Consider the following 20,486-nt stretch of genomic DNA (forward strand, 5'->3'; position numbering starts at 1 on the left):
GCAGATCAATAACACTCCCTGTCTATTATCACAGCTGAGGAAAGCAAGATTTAAGATTGACAATTCTTCAAAGTATTCATTCTCTACCTTCTCTATGTCCTTATGGTATAAGGAACTCCATCTTACGCAGTTTCAGAAGTAATTTCAATAGGACTGATGTTTGTATTTATGAAAAAAAATTTCTTTCATCACAAAAAAGCGAAATAAAACAGAACTTGTATCACTACTGAAGGTACCAAGAAGCTAATTGTGTGTCTCACTTAAATCTGCTAAAACATTTTGGAATATGATATTTTAAATGCCCAATTGCTAGGAATCCTGTACCTACTACACGACTTTCATGAGCAACACGTATACACAGTGCGAATAACAGCTGTTATAGCCCATGGCCTTGGGTTTTGCTTCAGAACAGAACTCTCAACTAAAATTGTATTTACTCTTTTTGTCTATGGATACCAAAAGCCTACTGAATAAGACAGCAACTGTCTGAATTTTAGACCAATGATTTCTTGGTAATATTTTTTTCTCCTGCATAATACTCTGCAGAAGTGGGCTATTTATGATTTCTGTGCTAGCTGATGGAAATAGATACAAGCTCTAAGCAAGTCTGTAATCCAGGAGTTGTGCGTATCCATATTTTTGTATACTTCTTTTAGCCTTAAAAGAGGTTGTTATTACCAAGAATTACACCCATTCATCAAGTTTCATGCTGACCATGTTAGCTCCAAATAATCCCAACTGCGTATAGCCCAGTGTGCCAGGTTTAGTTACAGTTCATGCAATGATTCCTCTGTGTTTTCTCTAAAATGTCAGGAATTTGCATGAAGAAGAGATGTCATTCAGCTGACTCATCAGTGAAATTGGTGCAGATTTCCTCAACTCCCTACCTTGAAGGCTCTCACAAACTCTGTGGAAACAAACTCACCCAGCCTGCAGGGTTGTGTAGAGCATTACCCGGATAATGCAGGATTGCTCTGCAGTTGTTTGCTTCTGCTTCATCTTCTAGCTCAAGTTTCAGCCCGTTCCTTGGGCCTAGTTCTGCAGTTAACAGTAGCTATTTTTTTCATTTCTTGTGTAGGTGCAAAATGGAAATGGTACATATATAGACAAGTCTAGTGTATTTTTAATAGCTTGCTCATTAGACAGTGTATGGGTTTCTTTCTGGACTACAAATGTGCTGAGTTGGTGCCCATTAGACATAAACAAATAGGATTGTTAGACCCTCCTGCTTGCTTTCTTTAGAGCAGTGCAATTTTTTTTCCTATCCAATTAATTTGTTAAAAAACAAAACAAACAAACCTTGTTTTGAAGTAACCTAAAAGAGATATATTTTTATTTTTCCTGAAACAGACATTCCTGAAATTACTTTGTATAGAATGAGAGACTTTGTTTGCTGTAGTTTAATGATACTGCATTCAGGATTTGGGTTATTTTCATGTTTTAAATTAACTTTCCATCTTTGAGCAGTGTTTGGAAAGAAACCAAAAGATTTAAGTGGGATTTTAGACATAAAGAAAGAAGGGTGGTGATTATGTGATTGTACTAAAATTATTCTGCAAATTCAATAAGAATTAACTAACTTTCTGTACCCCAAATCCAGATCTTTCAATAGATTTTAAACTTGATTTCTCCTGTCTCTACTGGCTTTTTTTCTTGGCCATTAAACTTTGCTTTTCATCTTGCCAGTCTACTCAAGATTCTCCACAATAGCAAGTTGAGCCTGTGGGTGGGTGACCAGGTTAAAAAGCTGGGCTTTAGCTTTTTCTGGGCGCGTAACCCTCCTTATAGTATGTCTTGGTTTCTGTCTTGCTCCCCAGTAGTGATCTGCTTGCGGCTATCCCCCAGCGAGATTTCTTCGGTTCAGCTCATGTAGCTTTTCCCGTGTTTGACACTGCTTTCCTATCTGATCTTCACATAAGAAAACCAGTAGTCAGCCTTTCTCCGTAGGGCTGCTTTGATTCTGTATTTGATTGGAGAAATTCATTGTACAAGGATGGAAAGTTTCTAACAGAGACATTACCGTTAGAGACTCCATCGTCTGCCTCTACCCCCATCAGAAGGGCTCCCCGGTGATGCAACGCAGGGGGCCAAAGCTACAGCAGTGTCCCTCTGTGACGTAGGTTGCCCACCACATACGTGTCTCCTTGAAAGTCGTGAAACTTTTGAAGCCCTTCCATCACCACGGTGCCTGTGGGACTTGGTGGGCACTGAGCACGTTGGCAGCCATTGCGGCTCTGTGTTGCCAGCTACCAAACGGATTAGATCTGTGGCTTTTTGTGTTTCGGGCTTTTTAACTGCAGTTACCAAGTACATAAACACTATTACTAATAGCATGCTGAACTGCTATTAGCAGCAGCAGGGAAATTTCTAGAAAACTATCTCAGTAAAACCAGAACCGTCTGGCCATGTTTCAGGACAGCCCCAAAATGGGTATTTTTGCTGTGGGAACTGTGCTTTTTCCTATATATTTGAAAATAAATGCATCTCCTGACTGAGGCTTTTGGTCGTTGGGGAGCCTACCTTAGGTGTCTGTCTTCAGAAAGAAAACGAGGTATTTTTAATGAAGCTGTAATCCTGCTATTCATGATTATATAAGGAGTCCCTGAGGTCGCAACATGCTCAATGTCATTCGGCACCACAATCAAGGTTGCTCTGGGGTGGAGGCTAATCAGCGCTGCCTTGTGTCTCATTACCATCTCTTCTTTATGCACAACATATTGTCACTGCACAAAGACAGAGCCTGTTAAATATTTATTTATAGTAAGAAGGGCCAAAACTGTTAAGAGAAGGTTTTTAAATCTCTGTTAAAAGCAAGGCAAAGAGTCACACTAAGTGGAGGCTGGCACTTCCATGGCACACTATGTTAAGCAGTAAACTTGATTATGAGTAAATTAAGTTCACCCGTTCCAATTGTTAAACTAACAACGAGCCACAAAGCCAACATATGTAAGCCACCGCCTCAATATTCATCACTATTCACAAGTCTTGAACTCTGAAAGCAAACAAATTACAGGGTAGAATAAGCTCCCAAAAGCTATTTTAAAGATTTTGTGCTTTAGTTAAAAGCTATTTGGACAATATGGCTTTTTTCCATCCCTGTATAGCTAATTCTTGCATCTGCTGTGCTTATGGCCTCCTCCCTTCACACAACCCTGTTTATTTTTGTAAACATACTAGTAATCTTGGGATTAAAAGTAAAGATTTGCCATTGATTTACAAATACCCTCTGTAAATATAATTAATGCAATTCTAATGCTAATTTTATGAACCTCCACAGACTGTACACATTTATGACTATATGAGCAAAGGTTGCTCTATGGCAGTTTGTGTAAGGGGAAAAAATGGATAAGTACAAATAACCATTTAAAAAATTTCTAACATGATGATGGAGTGTTCATTATGAGGCTTTGGCTAATGTTTTATTACAGCCTGTGGAAAAACTGTTTTCACCCTAAAAATTTAACTCTAAATCATATATATGTTTATATGAAGCCTGAAGTCATTCACAATGAGAGCAAGTCTAACTAGTAATGCTGCACTACATGTTAAAATATTGCTATTTGAACATAAGCGTAGTTGTAATCACCTCTGAACTTTCCGTATCTTAACTACACTTTCTGCTGCAGTAATTCTTGTAGGTGCCTTTTTGGGTAGAGAACACAAAGCCACAGCATATAAGGATGGCTGTTCTGTTGGTGAATAAATTAAATAATCTGATGCCCAGTGTGAGAAAAGCCAGCAAGAGGGTAGAATATAAGAACGGACCTTAATGAGGCTCTCACAGAATTTTGCCCAGCTCCCTGTTGTCTGCAGCTGTGCTATTTTTGCTTGGTGGATATACTGAGGATGGAAGCAATATGGCCAGGAATATGTACTTGTAAGCTGCACAATGCTACTCTTCCGTGATCATGATTTGGTTTATGTACACTGCCCTACTCTGATGCCAGTAAGCCTTCTGGCGAGGACACTTTCTGCATTTTGACATTACGTACACACCTAAACTAAGCGTCAACTTTTAACGTCGCAATTTGCTGAAAGGCGATTTACGCTCAGGGACAAATTCCAGCAAACGTGATCAGAGAGTAATGCAGACGTGTCTGCAGTGGAGCAAGCTAGCACCTCCAAGAAGGATGTTTGCGCTGCCTAAAGTTTTCAAGCATCTACAGTGTAAAGGTTTCTGGCGCTTCCTAAGGCAGGCTGTAATACTTGCGTATTCTAGTATATTCCAAGGTTCTGCACTGAAATGAGCTGAGATTTTAGAGCTAAGTGCACACAGTGCAAGACTGAAAGTAGAAGACAGCTTCTGGAAATGCTCAATATGGTGGTGATACAGTAGAACTTGTGTCAGTCATTCATAGAACGAAGTATTGTCATTCACGTATAGCAAATACGGAAGGGTAGAGTGCTTTTGGAATATTGAAAATTGATCGCATTTTGACTAGTTCAGAAAAATGTTTCTGTAATCCCCCTTTCTCTAGCATATAGGAAATGGCTGTTGGGGTTTTTGTTTGGGGTTGTTTGGTTTTATTTTTACATCCATGTTTAATGGCATGCTAAGTATTATAAAATGTCAATAAAAAGTAAGAAAATGTAAAGTCATTAAGCTTTTGACGTTTAAGGACATAGTATTTTTGAATAGTTTTAATACTTTATAATTTTATTCTTTTGCTATCATCTCAGGACCTCATTGGAAACACGAAGCAGCATCTCAACTGATCCGCTCAGGTACTGTAGTAATACAGATGTTAAATTTAGGTTTGAAATAATAGAAATTACCTCTACTCTGTATCAGCTGTACATCACGTAACTTCATCTTACAATGCATAGCCAGTAAAGGCATTGACCAAATAGCTGGATTTATCTGTTTGAGAGAGGATAGTTCGCTCTTTTCCAGGATTTCCAACTTGAAATTCAGTTCTAGCTTCAAACACTGTATTCGTTCTCAGAGAAGCAGGAAGGGGAGGGAGGGAAAGTGTGGTTGTGCACGCACATAGGCAAACCAGCGCACTCTCAGATTTTTATAACCTTAGATTGTGCTGAAAATGTTTAACCTTCCCTGGCAGTTTTATACGGCTTTGAGTGAACGATACGGATTGTGTCGAAATGTCATTCCCATTGCTCAGCATTTTGATAAAAGCACGTGTATGAACTTCAGAGAGTACTGTCATATGAGTCATTGCAGTAACTGAGATTTTACTTTGATCACTCAATTTAGAAAAAAATGCTTAGCACTGTTAACACTGCATATCAAATGGGCACCTTGCATCTTTTATTCTCATAGTTGCACATTAAAGAGTGCATCAAAGTCGCAGAATGCCTTTGATTAAGTTGGGGCAAAGTCCCTTCCTCGCAAATTGACAGTTGTTTTGGTAAAAGTCTTCCTTTGGTGATGTTATGGATAGAGGATGTGACTTTTTCCCACATTGTGTAGTTTTAATCTTGCTGGAACAAAACATTAGTGGGAACTGTTTTGTTTAACCTTATTCAAATTAAAGGCCCTCTCTATTATTAATCTTCCATTATTTTCCAGCGTGTGGTCTTCTGGATGTAAAGTGTATGCCTTATATTATCATTTCCTAAAAACACACACCCGCTCACCCCCTATGTTGTGATGTTATCTTTGTCTTCAGCTCAGCATAGTAACACTGGACAGCGTTCAGTCGTGACTGTGGTTTTGTTCCCACCTCCCGGTTTGACTGGAACACTATTTCTTTGTGTGGAAGGACAATGCAGGAAACAATGTCAACTTCCCCCCACCCCGCTTCTCTGCAAACTTATTTTAGCAAGAACGTCATGTAACTGGTTTGTGATTTACCATTCTCTGGGAATACGGTTCCTAGAACCAGATATTGCTGCCATCTTTATTCCAGGCTAGATAAATCTTTGTGAAAATAGCAGATTTCATTACACTATTTTTCCTTCCAGTGAAATTTTTTTCATGGGAAGATATCAGTGAGAAAGATGAGGAAGAATTAGATAGATGTAAGAAGTGGCTGAATTTTAACATTTGGTGGGAAAAGGGATAGGGACTAGTCTTTGAATAGGTTTAGTTGCACTGAATAGACATGTTTTCTAGAGACTGCAGTGGTTGAATCATTTTGAGTTGCTATGGGATCATAAAAACGTATGAATATTTCCTTGTTTTAAACTATATTCAATAAAAGGAGACCATGTGATTTCATATCCACCAGTATGGCCCCTGCCATCGCTGCATGGCCTCATGAACCATGAAGTTTAACACTCACAGTATACGTGTTAAGTTCTATGGCATTGGCTCTCATTAGTATGCGTTCAGTGGGCAACGCTTTCTTAAGCCTGCAACAGAGCGATGCAGGCTGGTATAGAATGCCTGATTGCGCTTCTTTGTATTTCAAAGAATAGTTTTATAATAGCTTATATTCTACCTTTTTTTTTTAAGCTGTAAGTTATCAGAGATTTTGAGACTTTCTTCTTATCCCATTCACTTTTATAAAACCTCTGTGCTCAGACATTTCCTAAACTAATTCAATCAGAAAATCTTGAGAATACTTGTAAATTTTTTTTGAAATAATATCTGGGACTTAGCAGATGAGGATGTAAAAATGCTACTCGTTAACTACAAGTGAAATAATTTTATGATGTTTAAAAACTCTCAAGTAACACAATCATAGAGGAGACATTAAAAAAATTTCCAAATTATATTAGCTAAACTAGTGAATTTTTCCTAGGGTTAAATAATTATTGAAGAAATAGCATGTAAAATCTAGTCGATTTCAGTAGGTCAAATAAGCCTGTTCTGGAGCTCTAATTAAACAGAATTAAGACTACTATTTTTAAGTAAAATGAAAGATAGTAGAAGACTTCTTGTTACTGAAAGTGTTATCATGAACCTGTTGAGCAAATTTGCCTTTGAATGACCAATATAATGGAATGTACCAATTAATATGAACCCATCCAGTGTCCTGTCAAGCAATTAGTATTTTCTAGTCAGGCTACTTCTCTTGCATTTTGCTCTCTAGGTTCCTGTCCCCATCAATGAGGTAAGTTTGCCCACAAAGAACTGCTCTTCCAGTTCTCACCTGCTCTGGAACACTGTCATGCAGACTTCTGATTTTGTTACATTTCAGTTGTATGTAGATTCCCCACCAGGTAGATCCATTTGTTTCCCCTGGATTTATTTAGACTGCACTTGGATTCTGTAGGTTCAATTTGAAAGTAACATCTAAATCTTAATGTGAGCCTTCTGGAGTGTTGCATTACTAGGCCTGTTTCAAATGATCCAGAAATTTAAATATTTAAGCTTTGCATATATTCATGGCATACTTGTTGTCTTCTGTTACAAATCAATCAACTAGTGGTTGTATAGGTTTAGAGAACAGACATGCAGAGGTGTTCAAAAAAACATGCAGACGTGGCACTGCGGGACATGGGTTAGTGGGCATGGTGGTGTTGGGTTGATGGTTGGACTTGATGATCTTACAGGTCTTTTCCAACCTTAGTGATTCTGTGATTAAGAGAACAGGAAATTTCTTACTATTCTACTTCATGAAGTTTTGGCAGCGTAGAGGCTTAATAACCAAAAATGAAGGGTAGTATCAAATGATGATTAATATTCTGTGGGGGAGTGCGTAAATCTGAGAGCTGTTTGAAGCAATGTAACTTTGTTTTGAGTTACTGGAGTGTTTCTAGGGAGCAGAGCTTCCCTTCAAGTAAAGGGAGGGGGGAGAGAGCTTGATTTCATGTCCGTGATTCTCTAGGCACCTCTGTAGAGCATGTCACCAATGTGCCTGGGTGCCACAGCAGTGCAGCAGGGCCCAAGAGCTCTGGGTGAGCACAGCTCTTCCATTTTCCGCGGTTGGGAAGGGGCACTTGCTGAAGTGGTACCCAGAAATGCATAAGAGGGCCAGGAAGGGAGAGTGGTTTGCCAGAGCCTTTAACATGAAAGTCTTCCTTATTCTTTGTGTGAGCAACCTAGGAAATTTTCCCACCAATTTGCATGCGGAGACTATTTGATTTCCAGCGTCAAGAAAGGGACCCGATGTGCAGGAGCTTTGCGTGCTGTTGTATTCTGTGAGCAGTGAGGCCTTTAAGCCTCCCAGGAACTAGTTCAGCATCTTGTTTTATGCACCTTGTATGTACTCCAAGTATGGTCCCCACTTTTTAATGTGGTGTGCGCAGGGAGCATCCTGGAATTAGTATGGGAACCACACTGTCTCGGTCTCGTGATATTCTTGAGCTCCACAATGTACAAATTGCTAGCATGAAGTTTTTTTGTGTGGCTATTGAAGTATTTCACCCTGGAATCATGAAAGGCTGATGGAAAACAGTTTCCTCACTGCAGGCTTGCAATTTCTGTACTCCCTGTAAGTAGGTGGATACACTTTTTTCTGGGCAAGTGAAATATTTTTCAGGAATGTTCCTGGCATATCACTGTAAGGGTGTAAGTAGGTAACAGTAGTTTAATTTATGTATTTTATGAAGGGTATTAAAGATGTAGCTAGACACGTCTATTTTCCTGATTTCCCCACCCCCAACATTTGAAATCAGTGTATTAGTAACTCTGGCAGGCACTGACTTCATGTTATACAACACTCTCCCTCATCAGTGGATTGGTTTACTTCAGCCTCGGAGCTTCACGGACTGACAAGACAACCATCCCTGAAAAAGGAGGCATTCTACTATATACTTTGCCCTTTTTTTTAGTGGCTGTTTTTGAAAGACTTGTCAGAGGCTTCAGTATGTTGCTGCTAGAGCTGCCTCTGCATGGCAAAACTCTAAATTACTATAGAAAAACCAGTGCTGAAGCAGCAGCCCATCCAAACATCCCTACTCTTATTAGGCCTGGGAATTCTAAGTCAAAGGCTTCAGTAAACGCCTTTCTGAAAGAACTAGTTTTATATCCAGGGTGAGCGTGAGATGAAGCTTAATTTTCTTTGTTGTTTTCCCCTGGATGACAAGGAAAAATGAAGAACATGTTGAGAGCATGGTGCTTTTCATTTGCAAAAGTCCTAATTAGCATTTTCTCTGCATGCAGCATGCAGTATAATCAGTGTTGGTTGCTGTCAGAAAATTCATGGGTACGTAGCTTCTACTCACTGGAAGTCCAATATTTAAAAGTAAGTAATTAAGGTGACAAAGAGCATTTTTTTTTTTTCTTGGAAAGGGTATGATGGAGAGAAAGAAATTGCTCTGCAATGTCAACAGGCAAAGGCTAAGTTTTCAGAAAAGTCTCATTTCAGGATCAAATCTTTGGATGGTGTCTCTTGCGCTTAATTGTCTCAGTACGGCTTTCCGCTTCCCCTTCCTTGACCCTGAGAATAGCTGTTCTTGGTTATGGGGCGAGGCATTCCTTGCTGCTGCTTCTTTTTTACTTTATTTTTTTCTTCCTTTTTTTTTTTTTTAAAAAAAAAAGGAATCTTAAGAAGTTCAGGGAGAAGAATGTTCCAGTAGGGAAAACTCAAGGATAAATTTGCTTTGCTTATCTGTTTGTTCTTGGAAATAAAGGGAAAAAGGTTTCCGCAGCATCCCCTTGGCAGCATACCATGGCCTTTGTAAGGGACCAGCCCAGCCCAAGCCGCGAGGCAGCACCAGGGAGGCTGAGGAAGGCTGGGGCTTGCCAGGAGGCACCGGATCTCAAGGGCCTTTCAGTTCCTCTCTAGATAAAACCACCCCTGGAAAACAGGGCTGATATTAGGGATGGGATGGAAGATTTCGATATGAAAACCTAAACACCCTCAGTGTGACAGCATCACTGTCTTGAGAATTGCCAAGCTAACGAAGCTCAAGGGAATATGAGTTCAGGAAGAAAAACGGGCTTCAACTTTCATGGTATTTAATATTATTAGGGGACTTGCTTCTCAAAAGTGAGCAATAGTGTTTTCTTAGGGGTCATTGCAACAGTACCAGCTCTGATGCTGGTCTGAAGGAAATCACGGAGAGTAAATGCAGGCGTTGCAGGCAATTGATTATTTTAAAGAGAATCTTTAAAAGAAATTCTTTTTTAAAAGGCCCAAATCACATGCACATCATGTTCGTGCTTTTTCATGCAAGTTGCTTTTCCCGTGATCTGTTGTTTCCACCGCTCACCCCATACTGTACAATGTATTTTTAGGGAAATACCAGACAAAGTGTGGCATGACATTTTTGAATGCTGTCTAGGCATAATTCACCTATTTCTTTACTTCACTAAAGAAACTGCCAATTCTTACTCAAATGTATTTATAATTTCATTTCAAGTAAACTTACACAACCAGTTTTCTAAGAAGTTGCAAGGCACTTATGTAACTGGACAGTGACAATGAGTAAAACCAGAAACCAAAAGGATCCCTAAATATAGCGTATTATCCAGGCGCCTGGGGAACTAGGTATGCCTGCATGGCAAAGAGCCTCAAGTGAAGCTTTAGGGGGTTGGGTTTCTTTTCATATTTTTTAAATGGTGTTAATTTAAAAAAAACCCCAGCAACAAACACCTGTCCAGGTGCCAGAATCTTTGCTGTTAAGTATTTCTTCAGATTCTGATTTTGGTTTTGTTGTTGAATCTGTTGAACTCTTGAGTTCCTATCCCTTTTTGATACTATTGCAAGCTACATCCTAAATGTTTACTCTTCGTGATTTTTCAAATCTCAACAGAACAAGAAATACCCAAATTGTTGCTCCTGAAAAAGTAAACTCAACAGCCAACTGGACCTAAGAATTGGTCAGTCTCCACTGGGACACTTAACAACCAAGAAAACTTTTAAAATACGATAAATTGCTATCGAAGTCTTCTCTTGTGGCAGCAGTGTTTCCTGCAGAATCGGAGTTCTGCGCTGTTAACTCGGGCCCAGTGCCCTGCGAGATGGGGGGAACCCCTTGGGAGGGAACCCCTTGGGAGGGAACGGGCAGGTTGGTATAGAGAGGGGAGAATAAGAGCGGGGGGGGGGGGGGGGGGGAAGGTGGTAAATTGGGCCAACGTCTTCCGTAAGAGAGAGACGTTAAATCTGGAGTCCTGCCACTTCAGAATAAAAGCACTCCGCCTTTATCATGTCTAGCCAGAGGTTTTAAATAGCGACCGCCGCGGATGCCGAGCTTGGCCCCGAAGCAGCTCCCCGCCAACCGCTCCGCGCTCCCTGGGGACCGCCCGGCCCCGGCCCCGCGCTGCCGCCCGGCGGGGCCCAGCAGCTGCCGCTTGGCAGCGCCGCTGCCCAGCCCGGCCCCAAGGCCGGCCTCCGCCGCCGCGGGGGCCGCTCGCTGCCGAGCCCCTCTTCCCCCGCGGGCCAATGGCGGCGGCGGGGCCGCTCCCCGCCGGACGCTGCCGGCGTGGCCCCGCTGCCCGGCAACGCGGGCGGGCGGGCGGGCGGCCGGGGCGGCGCTACCGCGGGGCCGCTACCGCGGGGCCGCGCGCGGACCTCGCCGGCACGGTGTGCTGGGAGTGAGACAGGCGTCATTCGGTCCCTGCCTGGGGAGGGTCTGCCCTCCTGCCTGGCCTCTTGTTCTTTTTTTCCTCTTTTTCTTTTTCCCCCCTCCCCTGTCACAAGGAGCCCACAGTTTCCGTAGGTGCTGGCAGACAATGGAGCTGATGTGACTTACACGGGAGGAGCTGGGGAACAGAGTTGGGTGCTGCTCTATTTAAAAACAACAAAAAAAAAATAGCAAAAGGAAAAAAAAGCCTGCAGCTCCCATGTGATGGGATCATAGCACTGCTGTGATTATAGGGCAGTTGTTGTCAGATCTGATTGAGATAATCGCTTGCGTTTTCCGAAGTTCTGTGAGCTTTCAGGATGCTTTCCAAAGGTCCTTCAGAAACCTTAACTGGAATATACACATGTTGTTTGACCGGAGGGCTTTTAGAATGGCCTAGAATAGCCAAAAGGAGAAGTGGGATTTCTGCGTAATAACGGTTACCCCGGTAGTGTTGGGGACTTTTGGAAAGAAAAACTGCCATCAGGATCAAAGAGCGATACAAAGAATTTGTATCCTTTGTGCGACCGCCTCTTTGTATGAAAGTAGAATACTGTAACTGTGCAGGTGCTGTGCCATGTGCACGACGAGCTGCATGTGTTGGTAGCAATTAGAAACACTTATGCTGCAGCAATAAGGAGAGGAGTGTGTTGGACTGGATTGGATTCATTCAAATCATAACAAAAAGAAGTCTTGTCTTGCTAAAACCTAGCTGCAGACTACAGTTGCTGCAGTAGAAGTATCTGAAAATGCTGAAGTTAAAGGCCTTCTGCTTGGATTACTGGCAGTTTTTATGTCTCCAGCCTCTTCACGGTTTCTATAAAAGGTAAGAAAACATTAACTCTGAAATGCTTTTCAGAACTGGGTGGCTGCACATGATGCCACCAGTGCTTTTACTTGCTATTCTACTCTGTTGCTGAAAGGCAAATATGCAGGGGGAAAGGGAGTGGTAGAGAATTAATGAGAACTTGTGACAAAGATGGGAAAGCTGCTTTTTTATTGCGTTAATTATCAGCCACTTTTGTCTCTGTGCATGCAGATGTGAAAGGTGATGATGCTGTTTGGTTTTAACATTTACTTAAAGTCACATCATCTAAGCTAAGACTCAATTAGTACTTTTTCTTCTCTGATATTTTATCCTTAGGCGCGGTAGCTTGTGTTGTGTAGCGTACACACTGTAAATAGCGCTAGGAGATTAATTGAAATGTCATGGAAATTTATGTAATGCAGAGAAGATCCTTTTTTCCCCGAGATATTTAGTAATATAATAGTTCATCTTTCATCTCCCTCCCAGCGCAAAGTGCACATCACAGTCATTCAGAGCAATGGGCAGTTCGCATAGGCAGGTCTGACATACGGCTTAAATGATTGATGGTGAATAGTGATCATAAAGAATGGGACTGGGTGTCAGATGCATTGAGCTTGCCTATTTAATGGAACAGCAAAATAAGCAATTCCATTTAACATGTCCCTGAACTTACCCTGATGCTTTTTAATAAACTTCTGTTTTCTTGCTCTTGATTTATGCTACTAAGCAGAGGGAATTATATGTATTTGAATTTTTGGGGGGAAAAAGTGGGGATCACTTCATTGTTAACAAAACCCATGCAATTCTTTAAAAAAGGATTCTGTTCTCGTTATGTACACTTTCTGGTCTGACTACCTATTGTCAGCCTACAGAAAGTGCTTTGTACTAAATGCTAATTGCAGTTGAATTTTTCATGCAGTGACTGAAGGCTGGAAAAGGGAACTGTTCCAATCTTTTTCAAGGTTTAAGGGGTGCCCCGCACTTTCTGGCATTGAGTAATATAGGACCCTCATCTGTGACCATTGGCTTGTGAAGTTTCAAAAGATAGCTTTATTCTCCTCCTCTTGCAGCTTTTCACAGATTCCATTTCTAAGCCAAAAAATTTCCAACCTATTCCCAGCCCATTGTAATGTCTTCCTTGCTGAGAAACCATATAAAATAATAGAAATGTAGCCAGACTCTTTTGACACAAATAAATACAACTAAACTGAAGCTTTATGTCTTGGATTCCTGGCGAAATCCCAGCTTTGTTGCAAATGAATGACTCTAGAGTTATTCTACATCTCCTAATGGAAACCTCTGCAATAGCTAAGTTCTGTCCATTTATTTCCTTCTAGATAGTTAATTTATTTGTCATCAAAACCAAGATGTACTTGAGCCCTCCTCCTGCTGTGTGTTTGCATGAACAGAAGTTAAAAGAGGACTTCAGCACTTAGATAGAAGCGCTTTGCTCTCATCATTTTGAGAAAAGGAAGATTGAAGGAAAGTTGCAACTTTCTCACGTTTTGAACAAAATGATTTCTTGATTATAGCACAGTGACAAACAAGCTTGAAAAGCAAATGCTCCAGAATAACAAGGCTAAATGCAAGGAAGTTCATATTAAAAAGAAAAAAAAAAACCAAACACTTTCTTGAGACTTACTTTCAATTACTTTTTATTAGTAATTGTAGATTGTTGCAGTGACAAGTCATGGGGGAAGCAGTACCAAACCCCTAAGCCTTCCCCAGGTACAGGTAGTGCCACGACAGCAGATGACTTCTCAGAGCAGACATGGGGGATGCTGTGGAATAGCTGCCCACCTCCCACTTAAGCCATGTGTTCCTGATCCTGTGGGCTGACTCAGAGACTCCATCGCTTGGCCATGCGAGCTCTGCTCATCGCTCCTCGTGCACTCACCCTCCCCAGCAGTGCTTAGCAAGCTGTACGTGACAAGAAATATGACTCTTCTCTTGCCTTTTGTGGACTGTCTGAGCAGAGCATGACTTTTATTTTCAGTCGCAGTCCGTGCTTAAAACTGTGGTAAATGTTTCTTGTTGCTTCAGAAGCTCTGCGGCTTGCTGCAATACATTCAGAAATCAAGCTGTGGTTTTCAGCATTTGTTACTCAGGGAAGTCTTGTGAGATCATGCCTGTTGCCTGACCTGGGCAGTTCTGATTTATGGTATAATTTTGTCTTGCACTGGGAGCCACTTGCATGGAACTGTGCATCTATATGGAAATCCGTGGCCTTCAAGAGGAGTCCACGCAGGGTGCATTAGGTCTTGCAACTTTCTTGCGTAGCAGTGTTCGCTGCTTGTGCTGGTCGTGTGATAGAGTGTACACACGACGCGTGCACCCTGAAGGTACGGAGCTGAGTGGCAGGATAAGGCCGGCACGCTCTGTTGCTGTTTGGGAAGTGTGCTTCTTCCTCAGACCCTTGAGAACAAGATTACACCGAGAGGCTCAGGCAGACCGTGGTGGTGGCCTGTCCCTGCTGCCCAGAGCTGTGGGGCTGGGAGGAGGATTGGAGGACAGGGCAAATGAGCCAGTCCCCCTCCCTGCCGGGGGTTGTAGTGCCAATTGGGGCACTGCAAGAAAAGTGGTTCTGGGTGATGGGACAGAGTAAAACTAGGACAATTTTTGCATTCTGAGGTACTAGTTTTCAAATGTATTCAGATATACGAGGTAAAAATCCAGTTCCAAAACTCTTTACAGCAAGCTGTGCCTGTGACGTTCCTAAAGCGAAGCCCGGCTAAGGGCAGACACCCAACCTAGAGCAGAGGGCTTCTGTAGGGGTTGCAGTCCTTTGTGAGAATTGATTCAGTGAGGTGTATTTCCTCCACACAGCAAGGGAAAGGGAGAAATAGGGCAAAATAAGCCAACTGCGCTTTTAGTCCGTTTCTTAAATTTGGCAGCGGCTTCAGTAGCCAGGACTTTGCCCATCACATGCACACTCGCAAAACGAAGCTACTGCAAGGCAATGACGCTGATGCCTCCAATAATGTGTATATAAACTAACAGCCTGTTTTTATCCAAGTTGCAGCATATTGTGTACAGCAAACTGGGGGGGACTGGGGTCGAAACCTGGTCCAAAAAATGTTTGGTAATTCACTGATTTATGAAAATCAAGCTTTAACTCTCTGTTGCCATTAACACTGAGTGCATTTTGGTCGGTGCCATATAACCCCTCACTTAAGTGCTGGTTTTCGGTATCCTTCGAATACAAATACTAAAAGTGTGGAGATATATTTCTATCACAGATTAAAGTGTAAGATGAGCAAATCACAGTAGGGTTTCTGTGGGATTTTGAGGATGAATGTCTCATGCTTTACTCAATGGATTATTATAAAATCATGTGACTTCAGGTTTAGCATGTGAAAGTGAAGATTTTCTTTAGCCAGTGGATGCATCGTGCTGTGCTTCTGCCAGCTGGTGCGTAATAGCCCAAGCAAGAAATTGTTACCATTAGCATTGCATTAAAGATAAAGCATAAGGTGATAAAATTTGTGACTGCAGTGAGGGCGACTGTAATGTGTAGTTCAGGGGGGATTTTTCCTCCCAGAATGTCTTCTCTCTTCTTGCTAAGATAAGAGTATTTTAAAAAACATAAAGGAAGTGCCAAGTTTGTAAAGGCTACTTTACTGGAATCCAGTTGCTTGACAAACAGGACAGTTTTTAAATCATTTCTTCTCACTTTTCATTTTTCTTTCATCAGTTTGGTCTCTCTAAAGGAGGCACGAGTCTCTTACAGAACAATTAGGGCCATTTCTAACAAGCATCTGATTCCAGCCACCCCGATGGAATAAGTGAGAGATGACTGGTTTTTTTGAAGCAGGGATTAATTGAAATTGTTTCTGCTAGTCTTCAGTTGGGACCAGCAATTCCAACACTGTGATTCAGGACGGACTGAATCATGTGCTTAGGCCCATCTCTGGGCAACAATAGGTCTGTATTTTGGTATATGATTCAGTCCTGTTAGGATTTTTCAGTGATGATTATAAATGAAAATGCTTTCATGAATTTGCTTGGTAGGAGCAGCTTATTGCAGCCATACTGGAGTATCACAAAGTAACTGAGTGTCAGAAGCTACTTAAAGCCACTCTAACATTGCACTCTGCAGGGCACCTGCAGCTCTGCGCTCATCCTCTTTCCCACTCTGTTATCCAAGACAAATTTGTAGCATTTGAAGCCATTAAAGGAATTGCCAGCCTTAATTTTGATGCAGTTTCAAAGACAGCACATGTGCTTTAAATGATCTATGTCAGGATTGTCCTCTAGGTTAACTCTTTGTTTAAAAGAATGTGCTTTGATAGTCTTTGTTCCTCATTTCTGTGTTAACAGCATGGACTGTGCTTCTAGGATTATGTGAGGTGGGTTCAGATGTGCCAGATAACGTGCTTGCTAACAGGCAAGGAGCAGTACTGCTGTTTCCTTCAAGTAAAATGCAGCATAAAAAAAGATGCGAAGAACTCGATGGTCATGTGTTACTACACAGTTAAAGGGCATGCTATTGTTGAATTCATTATTTAAAAACAGATTTAATAAAAGAAAAAAAGTTATAGGTAGTGTGTCGTATACAAAACCATAATCCTCTATTCCATTCCTGGAAACAATAGCTGTATACTAGTTACAAATCTCAGTAACAGTGAGCAGGGGGAAAAAAATCCTTAGGTTCTAGCTCATGAGAGCAGGGAACTACTTTTGCACACTTACAGACAGTGATGTCAGTTGGTTTGCTTTTCTTCTTGCTGTCACTTGAATTATGAGCTCCATTGCAGTATCTTGAACAAAACAATAGCAAAGTGGGTGGGGAAAAAACACTGAAGCTTTGTCTTGAACTTGTGTTTAGAGTTCACCATATATGTTGCTAGAAACAAATAGTTTGCTTTCACTTGACAGTGACTTCATCCAGAGCAGGGCTGAGTCATATGCCTATAGCACAGCTCACTCTCTCCGGAGGTTCGTGTTGGCAACACTTATGCAGTTGCAGAGCAGCCGACAGCGTAAAATTCTCTCCTTCTCCTTATCCCCCAAAATCCACCATCCTCTTGATGTACAGCCTGCAAACAGTGCAGATTGCAGTATTCCCCCATTCAGCATAAAAATGATTAAGAGGAAACCCTCAAATAAATATGCGAAATAGCAAAATGCCTTAAAAGCAATCAGAAGACTTGTCTACACTCAGGGAAGTAAAGTGATTTTAAGTTGAGAAATTTAAATTTAAATAGCCGAAATACCTGTTAATCTGGTTGAAGCCTTCATTGTAATGTAATTAATGCTACTTTGTATCTGAAAAAGAGAGTCTTTGTGCAAGTGTTCAAAATGCATTGTTCATATGCCTTAAATTCATACTTCTGGTTTGTCTTAACTTTCCAGGGTGCTCTTCCTTCCTACCTGGTGGACACACATCTTACGGGACCCCTTAACTTTCCATCCTTGATTTCCCCGAGGTGTGCCATAGGAGTTAGGTGTTGCTGAGCAAAAACCCCGCACAAACATACAGGGCTGTGTGATGTCTCTCCTCTTACCACCGTTGTAATTGATAAACTGGGTTTCATACCAGAGACGGTTCTTTGGGTATATGCCTTTCTGTTTTCTGCCTCTCTGCAGTCTTCAGTAAGTCAAGTCTCCAACCTTTCTGAAACCATCTTTTTCTTCATCCCCTTCCCTCTCACCCAGGAACCGTCTATGAGTCCTCGAGTTCTCCGTTCTTCGCAATTGTACAGATTTTGACCTTCCACAAACAGAGCTTCAAAGGTTCACGTTAGGATTTTGAAGAACTGGGGTGTCTGTGCTGAGGCTCGCACAGATGCGTAGCTGGTGGTGCCTGTCCTTTAGCTGTGCCCCTAGAGAGCACGTTGTTTGCCAGGCTTTTCTTTCCCTATCTGGTCTCTACTGTATTTAGATGCAACTGATGGGCAGACCCTAGAGCAGTCACATTTTAATTGTGCGTTTGGCTGTGTGCCCTGCAGAGGGGGATTGGAAGCTTTCTGAGTTTCCTTTGATAGTCTTCCAAGATTAAGTCACAGAAAAGGGAGTCTGGGAGCACGATGGAGGCCTGGAGACATGCGAGGAGTCTGTCAGAAGCTGTAGCTGGAAGGGTGCTGGAGGGGCCTCTTCGAAGCAACAGAAACTTGCCAGCTTGTTGGGGATGAGAGGGGATGCCCTTTCTCAAAATGCCAAGAGCATGCTGACTTTGCTCCGCCGAAGGGCTGGTATGTGGACGTCACTGCTATAAACTCCCAGGAAATACTGTGTTTTGCATACTCTTAGGAATGTTTGTGAAAAATCAGAAAAGCAAGTTTAAAAGGGAAGGAAAGAAAATACAGTGAAGGATAAGGAGAAAATGTGTGGTGAAAATCTTTTACTTAAACCCCTTCTCCTATCTACTAAAAATGTTGACTTGTTACAAGTTGAAGGTTTAAAGAGACTCTCAATTGTCTAAAAAGCCAGAATGCTTTTTAATCTAAAAATTTAAACCCCATCTATTTGTAAGACTCCTTTCAATCCTTAATTGGTAATAGCTGTTGTATAAGGGGAATGCTACCTAAGTTAAAAATAGGTCTGGAACTGTCCTGACAACCAAAAACATGCTAGCTCTAACATTCACGTTTTCCTTTTGTCAAATGACCTATAAATATAAGCTACATAATAATAGAAATGCTGTTAAATTCTGTTTCGTGATCATTTTGTCCTGGTAGAAACTTCAGGAAAATAAGCAAATTGCCTTCTTCACTCTTGCAGGCTGTGGGATACTTGTTTCCCTCTTCACAGGAGTGTTATACTAACCTAATTTAGGATGAGCCTATGCACAGTTAAAGGAGTAAGATTATCTTAGCTGCAAACATGTTATGTGTAAAGTGATGCATGCATCCGGAGCACATGACTTTATCAAAAAGCAAATCAGATAAGGTGTCCTGGGTGCTCAGTTTCTCGGAGCCACTTCACGGTACCTTCCGTGACAGGGGCTTGACACTCTCAGCCCCTCTCCCTGACTGCACCAGCACAGCACTCTGCTTATCGTGCAGCCTTTTATGCCAAATATGAATGAATCGCAGGCAGGGGGAGAATAATAGAATGTGAGACTCCAAATTAAGTGTTGCCTTTCTATTAATATCATTTAAAAGTAATGTATCACCTACAACTTGTAAAGGAATCTTAGCTCTAGCATTTTTAAATACTTAGAATGATTTCTGTCCCCTGTAATATCTTTGCCTGTAGCAGCTTTGTTTCCACTGTAAAATATAGAAAATAGATTAAAATCCTCCTGTTCTTTTCTGTCCATTACATCCCTATGCTCCCCCAACTTTTTTTTTTTTTAAAGAATCCTTACATACTCTCCATCACATAGTGGGCTAGTAGTTGCTCTGGGGTTCTCTTAGCAATCGAAAACGTTGGGAGAATCCTACTATGGTTACTAAAATGTGCTTGGAAGTGGCCAAGTTGAGGGCTCTGACAAACAGCTTCTGGTGAATTTTGTTCCAGCGTTTTTGAGATCCTGATTCTTCCAATTGTTTTGGCTCCCCTACAACAGCTCACTGCTTCTGTGTAGAGCCCGCAAACAAAAAATGTCTGTCTGTCTCAGCTGTTTCAGGTCATCTTGGTGCAAAACTCACCTGCTTCAGCAGTTTCAGCCAGCGCTCCAGACTGCGCATCCAGAGCAGTGAGCAGCAGATAGTCCTTTACGCCGACTTTGCAATAGGCAGCAATAACCCCTCAGGGAGGCAGGGGTAGCTGAAAATGGATTCATCTTCCGTTGCCTCAGCTGTTTGCTCAGTTCTCATAAGCCACTTGAGAGTGCCGGTATCATAGCATCATCTTTGACTTAGTGATTGAGGCTGTTTGAATTAAAGATTTCTTCCTAAAAAAGATGCAAAATGTTTTACAAAGTTGAGAATTGCTTTCCCTGTTTTACAGACAGTGAAATGCAGCTCCAAGAGACCTGGTCTGTCCACTCAGTGTAAAAATGTGGAAATAAACTGGGGGGGAAACCTAAGAACAATGTGACCTTCTGATGCAGGGGGCAGCACTTCAGCATTGTGCCTGTTAATACACCACTGAAAATAAAACAGCCACTCAGTGTCCTAGGGAGACATAGTGATGCTGGGTTTGGAAAAGCCCGTCCACTGAAGCGGGAAGACGTTTTGGAAGGAGGTAGAACTTCTCCTTGCACCTTCCTGTTGCGAGTTGGCAGGACGAAGACAGCTTGTAGTACATGAATATTAGCAGGGCACGGTTGTGGGTCCAGACACAGCAGTGCTGACATGGCTATGGAGAATGA

The 20,486-nt window shown here is 41.7% G+C and overlaps 1 protein-coding gene across 3 annotated transcripts in view; it reads left to right on the forward strand.

Moving 5' to 3' along the window:
- Positions 1–20,486, forward strand: part of IQSEC1 (IQ motif and Sec7 domain ArfGEF 1) — a 365,437-nt gene that overhangs the window by 195,350 nt on the left and 149,601 nt on the right. The window contains exon 4 of one of the 3 annotated variants that reach the window (XM_059823034.1): positions 4,681–4,725. In XM_059823034.1, coding sequence (XP_059679017.1) covers positions 4,681–4,725 — 45 coding nt within the window. Of the gene's footprint in view, positions 1–4,680; positions 4,726–11,403; positions 12,245–18,405; positions 18,421–20,486 lie in introns of those variants that run through there. The other 2 variants (XM_059823035.1, XM_059823037.1) reach the window with 2 other exon arrangements.

This window comes from Gavia stellata, chromosome 12, assembly GCF_030936135.1.
Source record: "Gavia stellata isolate bGavSte3 chromosome 12, bGavSte3.hap2, whole genome shotgun sequence".
Lineage (NCBI taxonomy): Eukaryota > Metazoa > Chordata > Aves > Gaviiformes > Gaviidae > Gavia > Gavia stellata.